The 20469-nt window shown below is 35.7% G+C and overlaps 1 protein-coding gene across 7 annotated transcripts in view; it reads right to left on the bottom strand.

Moving 5' to 3' along the window:
• Positions 1–209: 209 nt before the first annotated feature.
• The window catches only part of LOC129236788 (integrin alpha-PS2), a 131734-nt gene continuing 111474 nt past the window's right edge, over positions 210–20469 (bottom strand). For 6 of the 7 annotated variants that reach the window (XM_054871015.1, XM_054871018.1, XM_054871016.1 and 3 more), the window contains exons 7-14: positions 19760–19808; positions 13208–13282; positions 6516–6904; positions 5565–6448; positions 5224–5467; positions 4995–5164; positions 2900–4922; positions 210–1555 (exon numbers count right to left, since the gene is read on the bottom strand). In XM_054871015.1, coding sequence (XP_054726990.1) covers positions 1466–1555; positions 2900–4922; positions 4995–5164; positions 5224–5467; positions 5565–6448; positions 6516–6904; positions 13208–13282; positions 19760–19808 — 3924 coding nt within the window. In that variant the 3' untranslated portion in view covers positions 210–1465. The remainder of the gene's footprint in view (positions 1556–2899; positions 4923–4994; positions 5165–5223; positions 5468–5564; positions 6449–6515; positions 6905–13207; positions 13283–19759; positions 19809–20469) is intronic. The other variant, XM_054871019.1, reaches the window with a different exon arrangement.

The raw sequence follows: 20469 nt of genomic DNA, 5'->3' as shown, positions 1-20469 counted from the left end.
TTATGTAAAATAAACTCACACTGTATTTTTATTACACTTAAAATTAAAATATCTGCAATTGATAAGTACAGTTAATAAATTAATAAAGCCAGCCTGTTTAGTGCTGAGAGTTAAATAAACATAAAAAGTGTAAGCAAAAATATTTTATTTTTTATAAAAAATTTAATTTTTTTATATAACCATGCAAACCATAAAATTAAATTAAACTGTTAAAATCGCTCATTTTTTTATTGCATTAAATATGAGAGTTTTAATCTACATTTCATTATGTAAGGTAAATGTATTTCTTCTCACTAACGGTAAATAGTTTAAGCAAGAGATTCGGTAGATCTTATAAGAGAAAGCAGATTTTTTGCTTATATTCCTAACAATTTAATTTCCTTCGAATTATTTATTATTGTATTTTTAAAACAAAGGCAGTGCTTTAAATTGAAGCCAAATAACAGTATATTTATACAGCTTTCCTTTGTATTTACACATAGCGAAAAGGGTTAGTTCACATAAAAATTAAATTACTTTGTTAATATACTTTTTCTCTTCAAGTTCGTATTCCTATCGTATTTTCGATTCTGATCATTTATTTATTATTACTATTATTTTTTTCTAGTTGTAGTGCAATTGAGTTAAACTTACTTTTTAACATTATTATACAAGCACACGCACACGCACACATACAGGCACTCACATACGCGCAAATGTACACATTCACAACTTAATATTTATTGTTGTTTTTGTTTTCTTGATATTTAACATTAGTAAAATTAATATTAGCACTTTTCGCTTTCATAACGGCATTAAATAGTTATTTTTGTTTAATAAATTCTTTTTATCATATACAAGGCAACATTAGAGTGTTTCGATATTACTTATTTAATTTAACAGGCTTTGTTTTTTTAATTAGTAATATGTATATATTATTTACAGTTTATTAAAAGCTTCGATAAAAATGTTAAAAGCACATTTTTGTCGTTACTGCGCTCTCTTCTCCTCAATTCGAAATCCATTTGGTCTACTTTTTCTCAGCTTGAAGAGAGCGCAACAGTGAATTTCGTGACTAGCAAAGATAGTAAATTATTTATAAAATATTTTATAATTAATTGTAAAAAATTAAAAAGAAGACGCTGTTACACTTTGTTTTTTTTTTTTAATATTTATGTAGAAACTTATTACTTTAGAAGCCAAATATTTTACTCCATTTTGCTTCGTTTTGGTTAGTTACTGCACATGATGAGTAGATCGCAGCTGCAGAAATATGTCATTACATCGTTCAAGCACCATCGATTTCGTCGTAAAGTACTCGTTTCGCGATTATTAGCGGCAGTGAGCCAGCCTACGTTTACGCTTACAACAAAAAGTAATCTCAATACAAAGCCTGCCTTGAAAAGTCTACAAGAATCAGAATGATATGTACGAGTATGCGTTGAGATTTGGTGGGGATTCGCGGCTGAGAGACCACAGATAGTGCTCACAGGTGCTCGTCGCCATGGTAGCCATTTCGCAATGGCTGTCGCTCCATAGAGTGATCGCGTGGACGATTGCGATTAAAGAAGCCACACTGCAAAATATTTGGAGAAAGAGAAAAAACCCATTAGTGGTGAAGAAGACGAATTAAATGGAGTGAATTGAAAAATGTGAGGTTATAATTAATAATAGGAATAAAGCGAATGAAATCAAAGAAAAGCAAGTTGAATAAAATGAAATTAAATTAAATAAAAATAAATTTCAAAACTGTTGTAAGCAAATGGTATGCAATGAAATGAAATTAAGTGTAACATTTGAGATGAAAGTTAAAAATGGAATAAAGAGAAATGAATGAAACAAAAAGTAATTTAATTTAAATAAACTTGAATTAAATTATATCAAGTGAAATAAATCAGCAAAAATAAGACAATTTAGTGCATAATATTACAAAAACCACATAGTATAAGTAGACATAACATATATTAACATAACAAAACATAGCATAACATGAAAAAGCATAACATAACTTAACAAAACAAAATAAAAATAAAATTCAAAAATGTCTAAAACAAATGGTATGCAATTAAATGAAATTAAGTGTAACATTTGAGACGAAAGGCAAAAATTGAATAAATTAAATGAAATCAAACAAAAATAAGTTAAATTAAATTGAACTAAATTAAGTAATGTAAAGTAATCAATAACAATAACAAAACATAACAAAATACAACATAACATAACAGGACATAAAACAACATAGCATAACATAACAACACATACTATAACAAAATACAACATAACATAAGTTCACATAACATAACAGGACATAAAACAACATAGCATAACATAACATAACAAAGCATAATAAAACAGAATTAGTAAAATAAAAATAAATTTCAAAAATGTCTAAAGCAAATGAAATTAAGTGTACCATTTGAGATGAAAGTTAAAAATGGCATAAAGCGAATTGAATGGAGCAAAAAATAATTTGAATTAAATTATATTAAGTGAAAACAATAATAAGACAATTGATTGCATACTATAACAAAATACAACATAATAGAAGTTCCCATAACATAACATAGCACAACAGGACATAAAACAACATAACATAACATAAAATAGAATTAGAAACATAAAAATAAAATTTAAAAATGAGTATCACAAAAGGTATGCAGTAAAATGAAATTAAGTGCAACATTTGAAATGTGAAGTAATAATGGAAAGCGAAAAAAATTGAATTAAATTAAATAATTCATAACTAATAACATTACTAGAATATTAACAAAATACGACATAAGAAAACATAACAGACGGCCACGCAATATAACAAAAATAAATTAATTTAATTAAAATAAAACTCAATAAATAATTAAGAAACAAATGCTAGTGCACTTAATTATTTCCATCAGAAAAACATCGTCAGCACGCCACCCACCTTATATAGCAAATAAACCAGCAATAGCAGAATGAGTGCACCTGCACACGCCGCCAGCACCACCACCCACAGTGGTACCACATCTGGTACTGGAATTGGCTCTGGCACCGCTTTGTAGAAAATTTCATGTGTTTTTATGATGGGTACTTTTGGTTCGCCAATATATGGCAGTCGTGTCACATTCGATGCTGCCATAGTAGATACATTTAGCGGCAAATTACCGGCCAATTTCTCCATTGTCTTAGCCACCGTACGCATGCGTATGGCCACCCAAACACCATCGTCCTTGGCAAGATTCTTTGCTACACAACGCAACGTCTGGCATTTTGCCGCCTTGCAAGGGGAAACCCAATCGATTTGGGTCAACTCCTCAGCTTCGGCATTTTCGCCTTCGCGTAGCTGAGAGCTCGATGAGAATGAAGAATGTGATGATGAGGAAGATGATGACGATGCCTTATGACCAGCTTGCTGCTGGCCACCTTCCTCTTTATAGTAGCTATTAGCGCTGCTGGAGGATGATTGATGGTAGGTGCGGCCATCTTTCTGAGCCTGCGATAATTGTTCACTTCCTCGGAAAGACTGTTGTTGTACACCTTGCTGCTGAATACCATCCTCATCGTAGTAGTCTTCATTTTCCATGCCGTAATAGGGTTTATTGCCAGCCGGCGAACGCACGCGACGTGTGTAGGATTGCTGATAGCCATAGGAAGCGCCGGTATTGCCGCCATATTGTCCATCATGTTGACGCAATTCGTTATCTACGTTATCACGGTTGATAGTGCCCAAATCCAGCATACCTGCCTGGAAGCCCTGTCCGCCTGAAGCAGCTTTGTCAAAATTACTACCACCAACTACACCACCAAAGTTATCGTAATTGTTGTTGGTATTGTAGTTGGATGATGATGCAATTGAACCGCGACGTGCATCGTATGGTTGATACGACTTTTGTTGGTATTGTTGTTGTTGCTGTTGTTGGTGCTGCTGCTGCTGCTGCTGCTGCTCATGGGGACGATAGGCACCACCCGAAGAGCCAATGTAATTCGAGTACATGGGTGGCTGTTGTTGAGCACTACCACCAGCACCAGCCATTTGTATGTGTCCACGCGTGCTCTGCACACCTTCATAGTTGCCATGTCCGCCATCACGAGCGAAACTGCCGGATTGTTGATAATTGGCCGAGTGTTGGCGTTGGTTTTGATTCAATGGTTGCGAGTAATATTGTCCGGCTTGATCCAGATCAGTTGAGTATTCTGTGCTGCTCTCTACAACATGTGGACGACCGCTGGCATCGTAGCTAGTCGTGGTATTCTTGGTACGTACTATGACCATAGGTCCACGACCACCAGCACCACTACTACCAGCACCACTGCCACCAGAGGATGATGATGATGAGGAAGACCAGTGGTAGTTGCCACCTGTACCAGTGCCAACACCACCGCTACCACCAAAGTTAGCTTGTGAGCTCGATACAGCTGCTTCGTGTGCACGTTGAATATGTGTGGCCGACGCATCGCCAGGCCCTTCCTGCTCATCCTCCTTCTCTAGACGTCTCTTCTCTTCGAGTGTCAATTCTTTGGTGCCACGCCCTATGGTCACAGCTGTACCAGCAGCGCTACTGCCATCAGACTTTTCCACACCACTGTAAGTTACTGAGCCACTACCGCTGCTGCTACTGATACTACTGGCGCTTTCGGTGGTGAAAATCACCCCACGTTCTCTAAGATACGATTTGTACATCAAATTGTTATCTAATTTCAATCTGAGCGGATTGACTGCGAGATGTGGATCGCAAACAATATTGCCGTGCGTCTCTGGTTGGTTGAGAACATACATCAACAAATCACCGCCCACGGTCTCATTGGGGTAATGTATGAGAATGACAGCCTCTTCAATATATGAAGGTCCGTTGTTCCGTATATTATACAGATGAACCACCTGTGGACCCAAATCTTCTTCTTTTGTAGCATTTTCTACAGCTAAGTAATCGGAGGCTTTGTACAACTGGAAGTCTGGTAGAGAAGCGCTGAAGAGGAAGAGTGGCGAGAGTGTAAAGTTAATATAATACAAATTGAAAAACTCTTGTATATTGACTTACCCTTCAATAGCCAAATCGGTCTCTACCCATATGTCGACATTCTTGATTACCACATTATCTCGACGGTTGCCATCAATCTCAGAATTAGTGGAGTTGGCTTCCATATAGAAGTGGTAGCTCGGTGACATGCCGAGTCGCTGCGACGGCAACATGATCACATTGAACTTCGCCTGCAAGAGGGAATGTTTTATTTACCAGAGTATTGAGAATAAATCGCCACTTAACTCACAAATTTCTGTCCCGGTAGCGGGTTTCCAAGATCGCATTTCAGAGTATAGTTGTTCGCTTCCGATGGCGCAGAACATGTAATGGGGGTATCAACTTTTTCGACCAGGTTTTCAATTTTAATAAAGTCCAAATCTTTTGGCATCTCCATGTAAAAAGCTGATTCGAAAGCATCTTCATTACGATTCGTCACGGTCACCTCAACGACCAATGGCTTGCGTGAGCCATGCAAATACTTGTCGACAGTGCTGTCGAGGATAAATAAAGCAAGAATTATTGGAAATACGAAAACATAATTACGCATGAGACCACTGCTGCGCTCTAGTGCACTACTCGCATACTTACACAATGTCAAGTTGTAGATCGGGTATACAGATGTTATCAAGCCCACAATTCTTTTGTATATTGATGGCGTCGCGCAAAATGATCTCACGATTCTGATCAATAACCGGTTCGAGTGTGTCACGCTTACGTCTAATCACCGGTGCCATGCGTTGTCTGCTACGCAAATCGTAACGCATTTCCACCTCCAGTGGTGTTAGCTTATCTTGCAGATTGTCTAGCAGATATACTGTTTCATTACGGCAATAAGTTTTGCCATATTGTAAACTGATCGAAAGATTGCGTATATTTTTGCCTTCATCGAGCAGGAAGAACATGCGTGGCTTCTTTGGTTTTTTCGCATCCAATACCCAGGACACATCAAATTCCAAGCTGCCCGGCAAATATTCGCCGGTATAGCTCCAACAGGTCATAATTTCGGTACATGCAACACGTTTGCCATCACGCACCGTCTGACATTTGCGATCATCCAAACTGATCAGCTTCGATTGATTCACAAATGAGGTCATGGCATTCACTGCTGCAACGGGACGTGACTTGAAGATGAACACTTGATCGGATGCATAAGCGCCTACAGCTAAGTCGGGATATGTATTGCCATCCATGTCGAGACCCCCAGAGAGCGCAAAGCCGAAAGTGCGTGGATATGGTGCACCCTCAACAATATCTTCAGCTTTGATGATCTGTGATGGCTTCAGCAGCGGACCAGCAGGCGAACCATGAAAGATGTAAACAATACCACGACCATCGGGACCATCGTAGGGCGCACCCACCGCAAAATCACCATAACCATCACGATTGATATCACCGAGTGTGGTGAGAGCCAAGCCGAAACGTCCCTTAGTATTGTAGCCTTCACGGATATGCTCGATTGGCCAACGCTCACCCTACAGACAACAAAATAAATATTTTATGAGATTGCGGAAATGCGCCAATTTTTCTTATACTTCTTACGCTTTCCTTCTGCAGCAGTATATACACACGACCCACGTCGTACTTGCCCTCCACATTGCCCGGTTCGCTGAACATTGGCGCGCCAATGATCAAATCATCCAAACCATTACCATCCACATCGCATGTGGCTAACGCATAGCCGAAATATTCGCCTATCTGATGGCCAGTGAAATTGAAAATATTTGTCATATTCCAGTGATTGACCACGATTTTGCCGAGTAAGCCGGCACCGCGTGGCATGCCAATGGCAATATCTTCGACACGATCACCATCGAAATCGCCCGTGATCATTGAGTAGCCCAAATAGGAGTCATCATCCTGTGAGCTACTCTCGGCAGTTGAGTAGACTTGATTTTCCGGGCGCGTGACATCATATGAATAAGTCTGACCTGTTGAGGGTTTGATTAGAAAAAAAACAAGAATTTTTTTAGTCATTTGGATTTAGAGATTTTTGAAATAGTGGTATGGCTTATGTACATTTTTTCTTATTGTATTATTTTTTGTTTCTAAGTTTTCAAGGCGGTTAGTAGAAGCGTTCAATTGCAGATGAAGTTGGTAGAATTGAATATTCAAGTATGTATGTATGTTGTGTTTAGATGCATGCCACTTTGGTTAGTTGAACGAGAGCCAAAGTTGATTGGAAGTTAGAAGAATGTATATGGTCACAAGCAATAAGCGCCTAAGGCGAAACCATGAAAGCAAATATTTAATAAAAATGAGGTTCTATCTGTAAAACACTTTGTTAAGTCGACTTAAGCGGTTATTGCTTTTCACCACATATACGTGAGTTACAGTCACCAACTAGTTTGATGTACTTAGACATTACTATTATATTAAGTAAAACGAAATATTGTATGATATATAATACTATATGTACTAGGTTTTATGAAAATTAAAAATAAACATTTTTGATGTTCTGATGTTCGTAAAAATAATTAGTACTAATACCTTCTGCATATTATGAATAAGTGATTTGATTTGGCAAATATTAGTTAGTGGTCCAGCTACACTAAACAATTTAATAGGACTATGAATAAGTTCGTGCGGTTTTTTTTCGAAATTTGAAACTTTATTGACGTAAAATGGTTACAAATTTAATATTCAAAGTATTGTCCATCGCTTACTACTACTTTTTCCCATCTTTCTGGCAATTCACGGATTCCCTTTGTGAAAAATTCGGTCGGTTTTGCCGCAATCCACGAATCGATCCATTTTTTGACTTCATCGTAATTACGGAAGTGCTGGTCATCCAGGCCATGTTGCATCGATCGGAAGAGATAGTAATCGGATGGCGCAAGGTCTGGACTATACGGCGGGTGGGGTAGGACATCCCATTTGAGCGTTTCTAAGTATGTTTTCACCACTTGTGCAACATGTGGCCGAGCATTGTCATGTTGCAAAATAACTTTGTCGTGTCTATCGGCGTATTGCGGCCGTTTTTCTCGCAGTGCTCGGCTCAAACGCATCAATTGTCGTCGGTAGACATCCCCCGTAATCGTTTCATTCGGTTTCAGTAGCTCATAATACACAACACCCAGCTGGTCCCACCAGATACACAGCATAACCTTCAGGCCATGAATATTCTGCGCCGACGTCGATGTTGAAGCATGGCCAGGGTATCCATACGTTGCCCGACGTTTTGGATTGTCGTAATGGACCCACTTTTCATCGCCAGTCACAATTCGATGCAAAAAACTCTTTCTTTTGTGCCGTTGAAGCAGTTGTTCGCATGCCATAAAACGGTGTTCAACGTCTCTTGGCTTCAATTCATACGGCACCCAATGGCCTACCTTTCGGATCATTCCCATGGCTTTTAAACGTTTGGAAATGGTTGATTGATCAACTCCCAAAGTTTTTGCAACCTCTTCTTGCGTTTGAGCCGGATCTTGATCGAGCAATTCCTCCAATTCGGTATCCATGAACTTTGGCGGCGCACCCTCGCGTTCTTCGTCTTCCAAGCCAAAATCACCACTTTAAAAGCGTGCAAACCACTTCTGGCACATTCGCTCAGCTAGAGCATGCTCACCATAAACTTCCACCAAGATACGATGACTTTCGGCTGCTTTTTTCTTCATATTAAAATAATGAAGAAGAATTCCCCGCAAAAACACATTATTTGGCACGAAATTCGACATTTTCAAGTGTGGTAAAAATATTGTTGTTTACGCTTCAAATAAAAAACTTATACTGACGTTTGTGCCTTACGACAGTAGCTCTCCAATGAATGTTTGGAAATGTGGATCGATGGAATAATAATCAAGTTACGCCATCTGTTGTAAAACCGCACGAACTTATTCATAGTCCTATTACTTTAAGCTAATATTGTCCTTATATATAAAAAGATTGCAATTAAAAGACTTTCGCAGAAGAAACGAGTAAAAAAGTTTTTTTAGCCATAAAAACTGCTGAAAATTTTTCTGAAATTCTGAATTTAAATAAACATCTGAGTCTAATTGAAAAACTTCTGCACCGATTTCCATTGCGTTCGTTTCAGGATGATTCCTGAATCCCCCGATTGAGTTGTATCACTCCAGTGAGTGACTTTCGAATGCCAGGTAGATGGTGGTCGAAAAGTTTTTAAATTTTCTTCGTCGTTTCTCTTCGAAGAATTAGTTGATCAAATTTTGAATTCACGATTTTTCGCTGAATGCTTCCTACTTCAGAGTATCAATTTTGTATGCAAACTATTCTGCAAATTATTACGAAAACTAGTAAGTATACCAATTAAACGATACAATTTAAATGAAAGTAGTAGCCCATGGACGAATTGCGGACTCAAAAAAAAGTTTCATAAGAAGGAAAAAATTTACAAAATGCGGACTAAAACAAAAAATTTAAACTTTCTTATTCATTATATTTCGTTCTCGACAAGGTCCTCTCTATTCCTGCTAAAATTTTTTATTATTCTTCTTAAATTACTTTTCACGACGCTTGGCCTTAAATGCTGCATAAAACTAATGCACGGCATTTTTTGTACGAAGAAAATGCGAAACATAGTCAGAGAAAAAAAAAATAGCACAAATCAACGAAAAGTTTGAACGACTTCAAACTTGAACTTTATTATACTAAAATTTAATGGGTATTAAAACTGATTGCCCAAATAAAAAAAAAGTGGAAATTTTGATGAAAATTTGTCGAAGTTTTGTATATATTGAAGAAAATTTGAAACTTGGATTACTAAGGCCTTTGTTATAGAATGAATTAAAATTTCTTAAAAGAATAATTCACATTAGAAAATAAAGAAGTAAGTAGTCAAAACTTATCAATATGTGGTGCCCTTATAATGATTTCGGGGGCTGTAGTATTGAGACTATGGATCCTTGCGTAGGCAGCTGGAACCCAGAAAAAGTTGACTTGAATATAACAGCAGTGGAAGCAAGTTATTCTGATAAATTTAAAAGAAAAGTTGAAAGTTGTTAAGCCGCATGGAAGGCTGTAAACTTCGATTGGCATATTATCACCTTCAATATATATACATACTTCATTGCTAGCCCTGCCACTTTCTTAGGAAAATCCTTTGCGATTAAGCTACATTTATACTACGAGGGCGGGTCAATAAGTCCGTGACTTTTTGTATTTCTGACCTCTTTACTGAAAAAAAAATTACTGCTCCTGTCAACAGGCATCTGTCAGTTGACTCCTGTCAAAATTTGAACGTGGTGCGTCAGTTAGTTTGTGTTTAAGTGGGTTTCTAAGGGTGAAACGGCTTAATAAGCACACAAAATACAGTTTTTTCCATTTTCTCCTCAAATTACTAAGTAGTGTGATTAAGGTAGCTGTAAAACACAAACTAAACTGACGCAGCTCGTTCAAATTTTGACAGGAGTCAACTGACAGATGCCTGTTGACAGGAGCAGTAAAGAGGTCAGAAATACAAAAAGTCACGGACTTGTTGGCCCGCCCTCGTATACAAGCCCTGGTAAAGTAAACCGAACAATGAGGATGTGGAGTTGGAGTCAATTCACAAAACTGGTTCTAGGAAAAAACTTTAATTTTAAAGAATTGTGAAATAAAGTGTATTTAAAAAAATAATATTAAACTCCGGCTGATGCTTTCAAGTGCAATAGCTCATGCCACCTCTTGTGGCTAATTAACTGTCACGATCATTAACAAAAGGACTAACTTTAGGTCCTTCAGTACCTACAACCAATTTTATGTGACCAAAATGCAGCACGAGACGCGTTTGGAAAGATTGGAAAGTCAGCTATTACAGAAGAATATTTGACTGCAAACTTAAGAGGCAAACAAAACATCTCCATCTAAATGTATTAATAGAAAGATTTTAACTCAAGATTGAATATGACTTCTGAAAAAGTCGGCAGGAATGAAAAAGAACTAGAAACCTTGAGACACTTGTTCTATGAAAGCCCCACAATCTAGGGTTAGTGTATGCTTTTAACTTATCGCGTCCACAGCAGCCTAGCCGAACTTAACCCTCTTTATATTGAGAGAAATATTTCTCTGTTGTATAAGCTCGAAGTTCAGGCTTTGAGTAGAAATGGCTATAAAGTAATAAAACCATCTGTCTCAGCCTTAATGGAATTAAATGTAGACTACTCGATGAGAGATGACCAGAGCAATTAATATTTGTTCAAGGCCTATCTGGGTGGTTTGATGGTGATGATGATTAATTGCGATCACGTCGATTACTAGACGATAGGGCCTGGGTTGTTTAGAAAACTTAAATAAACTACTTTGGCCATAAGAGCTAAACTAGTCGTAATCCAGAAAATTGAGTTTTACTGAAAAAAATTATATTCTTTCTCGGAGAAAATAATATTTATGATTGAACTGATCACAGGGTTGCTTTCTAAGTCATTCTGTCTGGCAGAAGTCAACATTAATATTTTTTCTCATATACCAAGGCCTTTTTTTAAAACCTAGTAAAAAACAGTGTAATTTTCATTCCAGCGTTATATCGATCTCGCTTTTCCCCATCAAAAAAGCGATACTATCTGCTCTAAATAAATGATTGACGATGCCATACTTGAAGGTTTCTATTAAACTGATGCATTTTTTTTTTAACTGCTTATTTTTAGATCTCGACGCTTAAAAAACTCCTATCTCTCTTGACCCACCGTCGAAACAAAATTGATCAGTACGTCATCAGTACGTACTGCTCTGTTCATTCCACTTGGAGGAGAGGAGGGTAGGCGTTGTGTTAATAATAACCTGCACTTGTCGCTTGAAATAACACCTGTCAGTATGGTTTTTTTTACGAAGAAATACCCAAGAACTTCTGAACTCTGCGGGAAGTTCTAACAATGACGCTGCTCTTTGTGGAGTTACAAATCAGCATTAACTCATACTCTAAAATCTTTATTGTAAATTTTTGAGGTATCTAACTCCATGCATGAGCCCTCCACAGTAACATAACTAAGAACCCGATTATTTCCTAGTATAATATTTACCCAAAGAACTCAAAGCTTCTTATTTCGGACTGCGGTTCTACCAGAGTTCGATTGAGTGGTGCTTGATTCGCTTCAAATCGATTCTAAATTTATTTTTACTTTAGTGAGGATCTACAAGGTGCCACAAAATTAATCATCCACTTTTGTTTTTGGATAGCTTTTTTACTAAATAAAAAAATGATTTTGAGGGATGGAAGTCTTTATTTTGGCCTGCGTGCGCTCCATTGGTTGTCTGTTTGTCTACTGCAGCTGTCTAGTTCACAAGTGTTAAATACTATTTGATTGACGTACGACGCCGTTTGCAAAAATTATAAACCTGCCGATGGGATGATTAATTTTGCGCCACTTTGTATTAAAAGCCTAGATCTAATCAATTGCATTGTTGGGTGGATAGCCAAAAGTAATGAAACCGTAATAAATACCCAGCCATTTATTTGAGCCTTTTTTAAAACGCAAATATACGGGAAGAAATTTCATATAAATAAATTAAATTTACGTATGGTATGTTTTTCAAAAATGAGAATGCGTCTGTGCAATGCGATGATTATGGTCCAATATGTCATGAGAACGTTTTCCATACCATGAACCGTTGCAAAAATGTTCTGTAAGCTTTCACCTATCGTGCGAAACTGAAACACTGATTTGTACACAAAAGTTCTGCCAACTCTTAAACTACAAACACCAAATTCCAAACTAAATAAAGTAATAAATTTTTGAAACATTTTTTGTTTTTATTTTTTTTTTTTCTTTAGTTTATGTAGAAGCACTTAAACCGAAAATTATGACTAAGTAATAAATTTAGAATTTTGAGTTAGTATCGAAACCGACAACCAACAACAATATGGAGCCACAGAACCCTTGCGTTCAAATTACTAAATACATATGTATGCATGTATGTATGTATGTATGTATGTAGGTAGTAAATGATTACACGGCAGACGAAAAGACAATTACAGCAGCAGCGGCAACAACAAAGAAGCAGTGCGCGACATTCCACAGCGATTTTATTGCAAATTACAAAAGCCCATTTACATATTTACTTGTACCGCATTTATACAAGATTTTGTAAGTTTATATGTAGGTATGTTTGAATGTATGGTAAGTTCATTTTAAGTATTATCCAAAACAAAGCAACAAAAGTTTAAAAGAAGCAAATGCCATTTAATTAACCAAATATTATTTGTGAATAGAATGTTTTTTCGCTTGTAATTTATTTTAGTGTTTTTATTACGATTGTTTTTTAAATTGGTTTTGAATTTTTACGATTTTTAATTTCTTTACCTCCGGTGCCGAAGGGCTGATAAAAAGGCGGCTTATATGGGAAGGTTGCATCTGGTGATATTGAGTAGGCTTGTCCTGTTTTTGGAATGATTTTTTTGTTATGTTTTTATTTGTTTTATAATTTTTGTTGGGGCCGCCAAAACAGAATTCGACGAGTTTGATTAGTTTTCAAAATAATTGGTCGCATTTGGGGTTGTTTTAATATTTTAATTAATTATTTTTATTTGAATGGTTTTTATTTAGTTGGTTCATTAAGTTGATTGGTTGATTGAGTATAGCACAACAACAAAACAACAACAATTCGCAACAGAATGACAGTATGAAGTTATAGTTTTATATAAATAATTTTTGTTTATATATTTTTTTTTGTTTTTGATTATTTGATTTTTGAAGAAAAAGTGCAGAACCGAGCAGTAAACGAGAAGAAAAACAAATAACAGCAATAAAATAAATTAATAAATACTGTAAAAATATGACAAAAAGTACACTTAGGAACAACTTATTTAGTAGAAAATATTTGCAAGAATAAACGGCGTGGCAGGACTTGAGAGCAGGGTGTAATAATATCTGAGTGACCTGCTTTTCTTTTTTTTTTTAATTCTTTTTAAACCTGTAACTGCGCCATCGTACTTTGCAAATATTTGTATAGGGTGGACCATAGACTGGTTTGTTTTTTAACATTTTATACATAAGAGATGGTAAGTATTCTGTTTAATTGTGTAATAAGGCGTGGTTCAATAGAGACTTAATAATTTTGTATTTAAATATTAACATTTCTCTAAATTTTTTTAGCGGCTTACAACGTCAAAACGTCACTCTAGGCTTCCTTGTTTACCATGTCGAAATTTACGACTGCGCACAGTTTGGTAATTATTAAAATCTACTATCGTAACTTTGATGCACTGGGCGTGTTCGATACTTCGAGCTAACATAATCCAGTTGAAGTATAAAATATTGCAGTTTTACTGCAAATTAAGCTAAATCAATTGATTCCACGACTTTACAAGTAGGTCATGGGAAACACGAAGTCCAAATTGAGACGAATTTTACGAAAGGTCTTGGCCATCACTCTTAAATTGCAAATTAAGCCAAAACAGCTCAATTTAGCATTTCAAGTACTAAAACTTCTTTAAAGACTTTAACTTAATTTAAATGTAGGCCATCCTGCCAGACCAATATGCCTCACATTTCAATGGGGCAATTGCGCGAAAATAACATTGTTTAAACGTATAAATTGTTTCTGGACTATTGGCATACCATTTATTTGTAAAAGCCCCCCGGAAGAAAAGATACAACGATCTTAAGCCACAGCTCTGAGAAGGCCACCTTAAATCATGGTACGCCATCTTACTCAAACCAAAGAACGTCCAAGTTCTTATTTTGAATTTTCACACATGAAAATTGGACAATTATGGCCACAAAATAAGGGGCAATAACGCTACCATTCGAAATTCAGACCAAACTGTCACTCTATGTAAAATCACTGGCTTCTCGACAATCACGTGCGAGTTTTTCGTTACACTTGGCGCGTAGCACTTTTGGCAAAATTGCCAAATTTTGTTTAAATTATTCTAAACTGGTAACCTTTGTTTATAGATTTTGGCATTCTAGCGACCAAAAGAAAAAATAAAACACATTGCTCTTATTGTTTTTGTCCTACTTCTACGACCTATTCAATATGCTTTGATAGCAATCCTTGCCAAAAAATGTGAACATTTGAAAAATATATTTTTCATAACAATTCTTGAGAATTATGTGAAAAAAATCTTTTTCAAACTTTCCTAGCCACTTTAGTTTTTGAATTTTTTTTTTTTCAAATTTTTGTTCTTCTTTTGATGGCGACAACGGCCTTTATTGCAATTTTTTTTAAGCATAAATCCGATGAAAATCTTCTAGACGAAAAGTAAGAAAGAATTTTACATTTTTGGGAAAGGATTATGAAAATAAAATATTATGAAATTCTCTTATTCTTCTTTCATATGATATCACATGCCCTTATCATAAGTTTTTATAGAATTAGGATAATTTTTATGCTGGGTGCTAATCGAAATTTAAAAAAAAAACTGTGTTATAAAAATAAATCAGCCGATGGCCCACCCTTCAATGGCTTATATTCGAAGTAAATATTAATAAAATAATTAAAGTTAATACAATAAGTCTAAGGGCCGTTTTCTCAATTGAACTCTAACTTTACAGGCGACATTTTTTGTGCCATTTAAACGCATTTTCGGTTTTTCAAGCGCTTATTAAACTTTTCTTGATTATTTAAAGGATTATTCAAAATTTTGTAGCTAAGCTCCTTTCTTTCTTTCTTTTAGAGCAAACCACTGTTAGTCCATTTGAGTTCTAATTGGATTTTTAAAATAAATTACTCTTGCGTTGCCGTTGTTTCGAAATTTAATCATTTTATTTGACTGGTTGATGAGAAAACGAAAAAGATCAAAGAGAACTTTAAACTAAGCAGCAATTTATCGTATCGGTTAGAAAGGCATAACCTATTGGTAAGGTGAGAAAACGACCCTTACATTATAATTTTTAACACCGAGAATATATTTAAGAAGTGATTAGTGAGAAAAAAGTAAAAAAAATATTTAAAAAGATTATGTACAAATTCTATTATAACTTGAATATTATCAACAATATTATTTGTTTTTATACCTATCGTAATACTAGAGACTTTTAATACATATCTGTGGACTTTTAACAAAACTATTAAAATTGACTTGGTAATATTTGGGTATTTTTTACATTTAAACTTTGAACAATGATGAGAGCTGTATCTTTATAATACATCTTAAAATAATTAACTAACAAATTTGCAATTTTTCTTATAAAACCTTCAATGATTGTTGTTTTAGCAAAAGTCCATAAATTTGTGCTACTATGTAAGCCAGTGCTTAGGTAAACTGATTAGAAATAAGCCTAGCTTATTGCTGCTTAAGATAGTTTTTATAACACCCAATCTTAAATAACCACTTATTTACACAAAAATTTTTTTAGCTTATGAAATAGTAACAAAATATTCTAAAGCTTTTTTCAGTGTTTTCAATCAACTGTTCGATTACGATTTTTGTATAAAGCTTGACAAGCGCTTTCCGTACGTGCCTCACTAAAATTTCAATTAAAAAAGTGTAAGCAACTCCTTTAAGCTTTTTTCAGTTCCACTCTTTCGAGCTTGGTTGATTATTGCCAAAGAGGAGATTGTACATTCAATTAGTTAGTTTCAGGTTTTAATTGATAATTCATCGTTCTAGTTGAACAGAACTCATTTTTCTAATTATTCTTCATGGGCGCTCACACAGCTTATTGTTCCAAGGTTTGCGACATTTGTCATTGTCGTCACGCGAACGTCCTTAAATCTTTTTTAGGAGATTTCTATCAAAGCCTCCAAGGTTCGTTAGTTAGCATTTTTTAGCAAGAGAGATTCGCCATTGGCTTTCAACGCTGGCTAATTAGTATCAGCGCGATATTGGAATTCTTGATTTCTTCCACTAGTTTCACAGGCGACTTTATTAACATATCTGAGACTCAGTGCTTTTTGTAAAAGCCAGTTTTATTTATATATATTTTTTCTTGATTCCGCCATCGAAGTTTAGGAGAAGGATAGTAAAGTAATGTAAATACGCTCTTAGAATTCCCAGGTACATAGGTTCAATAGAGATTGCAAGACAAAATTTTGCCAACATTCTCTGATTTTGTTCAAGTTAATATTAATTCCTTTTACTTTAGCTTTCCACAGCTGAACGCTTTTCCGATATCCAGTGATTCAAAAAGTCATTTACGTTTGTTAATTGATTGCAAGACCTCGTCTACTTCTGGATCTCAATTATTTTATCCAATTTCATATGACCCATTAACTTCACTTCACATTCGTTCAAATGCCTCCTCATAATGAATAACGATATATTATGACACTGACTTAAACAGTTGAACAGATAATGGCAAGGTATAACTATGAATTATCGTCTGGTGAAGCCAATCTCAGTTCAGTTCCAAATTCTTGTGTCTTGCGCGGAGCTAATAAGGCACTAATAAGACACGTTAGCTCACTGGCTTTTCCTCTCGAAAACGGAGTTTAAGTTACCATAGCCAACGTTTGACATCAACGGCAACAATTTAATGCACACAAAACGCACATTTTTCTTAGCAACTGAGCGGCCGCCGCAGCCGAATGGGTCGGTGCGTGACTACCATTCTGAAGTGCACGGTAGATTCGAATCTCCCAGCATCAAACACCAAATGATCGAAAACGTTTTTTCGAACAGCGTTCGTCCCTTGGCAGGCAATGGTAAGCCTCTGAGTGGGTTTCTGCCAAAAATAGGAAGAGGCGCGCTCGGTCAAACACCCAATAAAGGGTGTGTGCTAAGAGTCATTTTTGATCTACGGTATAATGGTCATTGTTTTTCCAAAGCTTTTGCTTCGTTTTTAGGTGTTTGTTTTTGCTGCTCGTATTTTACAGAAGCTTTTCAGATCTGATTTCCATACTTTGCAAGTTTTATTTTGTGATTTCGAAAGCTTGATTTATTACCGTTATCTATAGTAACTTGTATAACCGCTTTAAAACTTGCGCTAGTTTTACTAAGCTGATTCTGGTGCTTTTGCTTGCAACAGTTGATATCAGTGCTTTCATTCAACTTTTACGTGAAGTTTGTTGATGATTCTCAGCACTCACTTTAATGCTTTCGCTGTAGATTATTTTATTATAGTCAGATTATTTTATTATAGTTCCCAAATGTTGTTTATAGGTTTTTTTAGATTATTAACTGCTGATTCAGTGCTTCCAGTGATATTTGAAATGATTTCCTTTATGGTTTCGAAAGCTTTTTGTCGGTGATTTCACCGAAGTTAATTTAACTTTAAAAGACGGTTAATAATCGAGAACAATAGATTACCAGGTTTAGCCTTCTGAAGCAAAATAGTGAGAGTGAGTTCGACTGCCACGTCATTGGAGATTCGACAGCAGAATTGCTCATTTAACACGTAAAACACCGTTTTCCTTCATAATCGCTCAGCTTCGGTGAAAGATCTGATGTTGCTCACCCCTCTGTATCTTCAACATCGTTTAATGATGATCAAAAAGCTCTCAATTTTTTTTCAAAGCTGCTCTAAACAATCGGATGCACATATCTTAGTATTTCGTTGATAATTTTCACATTGATAGTTCCATAATTTGAAATACGTATAGTGCAATTTCGACAAGTTTAAGTCGATTTTCAGTAGAACCTTCAACGAATGCACCATTATGTTGTCTCCACATGAAGATGCCTCTTTTTCGGAGTTTTTACAACCACTGTTCCAAAACCCTTTCATCTTAAAATTGCTATGTCCGTTAAAATATTCAAAAACAACTCCTTCAACGGCTTTACAAGCACACTCAAGCATTGCATTGGGATATCTTACGAAAAAAAAAAAAACACACAAATAAAACGATTTATTTCCGCTTTAAGTATAGCATCTGGGTATCTTTTTTTCATCTTTTTTTTTACCATTCGAATAGCACCAAACAGATTTCTTGCTGTGTACCCCAAATATACTTACACCTAAATATGTACGAGTATGTTCATCTATGCTTATATTAGGCGATATTTTGTTCCTGTTGTGGCACGACAATATGACAAAGATAAAAACACCAACAACAATAAATGCGCATGCATTACTAATACAGCAGGATCACGATAATCGCGTTTTATGCCACAAATTATGCTTCAACGTGATACTGCATATAACATATTCGTACACATACATACAAATATGGCCAGAAAAAAATAATACCAAAATAAAAAAAGTATTTTTTTACTTCTCAACGGACGCATGCGTTCTTAGATCCGTTGGCTACATCTAGGCATACAAATACATAGATTCATACATTTACAGCGTTACGTAGAAATGTACGTATGTTTGTATATACACAGGCCATACCTGGTTGCGTTTAGTTCTCACAAGCATTCGCAATAAATACTTAAAATTATTCCCTACTGCACAAAATATGTGAAGAAGTAACAACTACTAATAAACATTTGAAGGTAAGACTAAGATTTAAAAAAAAATTGTTTATTAATATTTAAATAGCCCGCTATTCTACTTATAATACCTACATATGTATATGTTTGTATGCATGTGTGTTTACTAAATATGAATTTAAATTATATTTGTCAGTTGTAGTATTGTGTGGGTCGGCTTGGAGTTGTATTTAGATGTAATTTTGTTGGAGTTGGGTTTTTATGGTAAATATTTAGCAAATTCAAAATTAAACTTTCTAAATATTTTAAAGCTGAACTGCTCTTTAATTGGTAGTTTTTAACATACTAGCAAATATTTTTATTACATATGATAAGATATAATTAATTTAAAAATATTTGTGTGGGGAAATATTGAGCATTCCACATTAAGTTAAATTTTGCGCAGAGGACACTCAACGCTTAACAACAATGAAAAAGGGATATAATTTACTTTAGATTCATACATTAAGAATAATCATTAATTCAAATTTACTACTTGAAATCTTTCACGTAAATAAAATATATTGTCGAGCATTATTAACAAATTTCTTACCTTGCCAATACCAGCTGCCTGGAGCACCGATATATAAACGTTCACCGCGCTGAAATGAAAAATGACTTAATTATTATGGAGACTTAATTATCTCGTAAACTAGAGACCGAGTGAACTTCGACTTCCGCCCCATGGGTAGGTAAGTAGGTTAAATGGCAAGAGTATATACATATATATATATATATAATTGGCGCGTACTCCCTTTTTGGGTGTTTGGCCGAGCTCCTCCTCCTATTTGTAGTGTGCGTCTTGATGTTTTCAAGCCGACTCCGAACGGCAAATATTTTTGATGAGGAGCTTTTTCATAGCAGGAATACACTCGGAGGTTTGCCTGCCGAGGGGCGACCGCTATTAGAAAAAACTTTTTCTTCATTTCGGCCTTTCACCGCGATTTGAACCTACGTTCTCTCTCTGAATTCCGAATGGTAGTCACGCACCAACCCATTCGCTACGACGGCCGCCTATACTTCACAGGATCATTTCTGTAGTCAGTCTTCACTTGCTTTCAATACAAATGGCAAGAGTACCATCATTTAAAATAGAAGTAGAGTGTCGTTTTGATACCATAATGTAGACCACTACCTGCGAGAAATTTCAAAAACTTAAAGGAAAAGAAACCATCTACAACCATCTAGTGATGTTGATGTAGTGGAGGAGAGAAAAAGGGTCTGGGCTGGAGAGCTGCCTCAGGCTATCCCCGAAAGGTACCC

The sequence above is a fragment of the Anastrepha obliqua genome, chromosome 2, assembly GCF_027943255.1.
Source record: "Anastrepha obliqua isolate idAnaObli1 chromosome 2, idAnaObli1_1.0, whole genome shotgun sequence".
NCBI classification, from domain to species: Eukaryota; Metazoa; Arthropoda; class Insecta; order Diptera; family Tephritidae; genus Anastrepha; species Anastrepha obliqua.
Note: the sequence above shows the minus strand (reverse complement) of the source record. Positions and strands in the feature narration are given on the sequence as shown.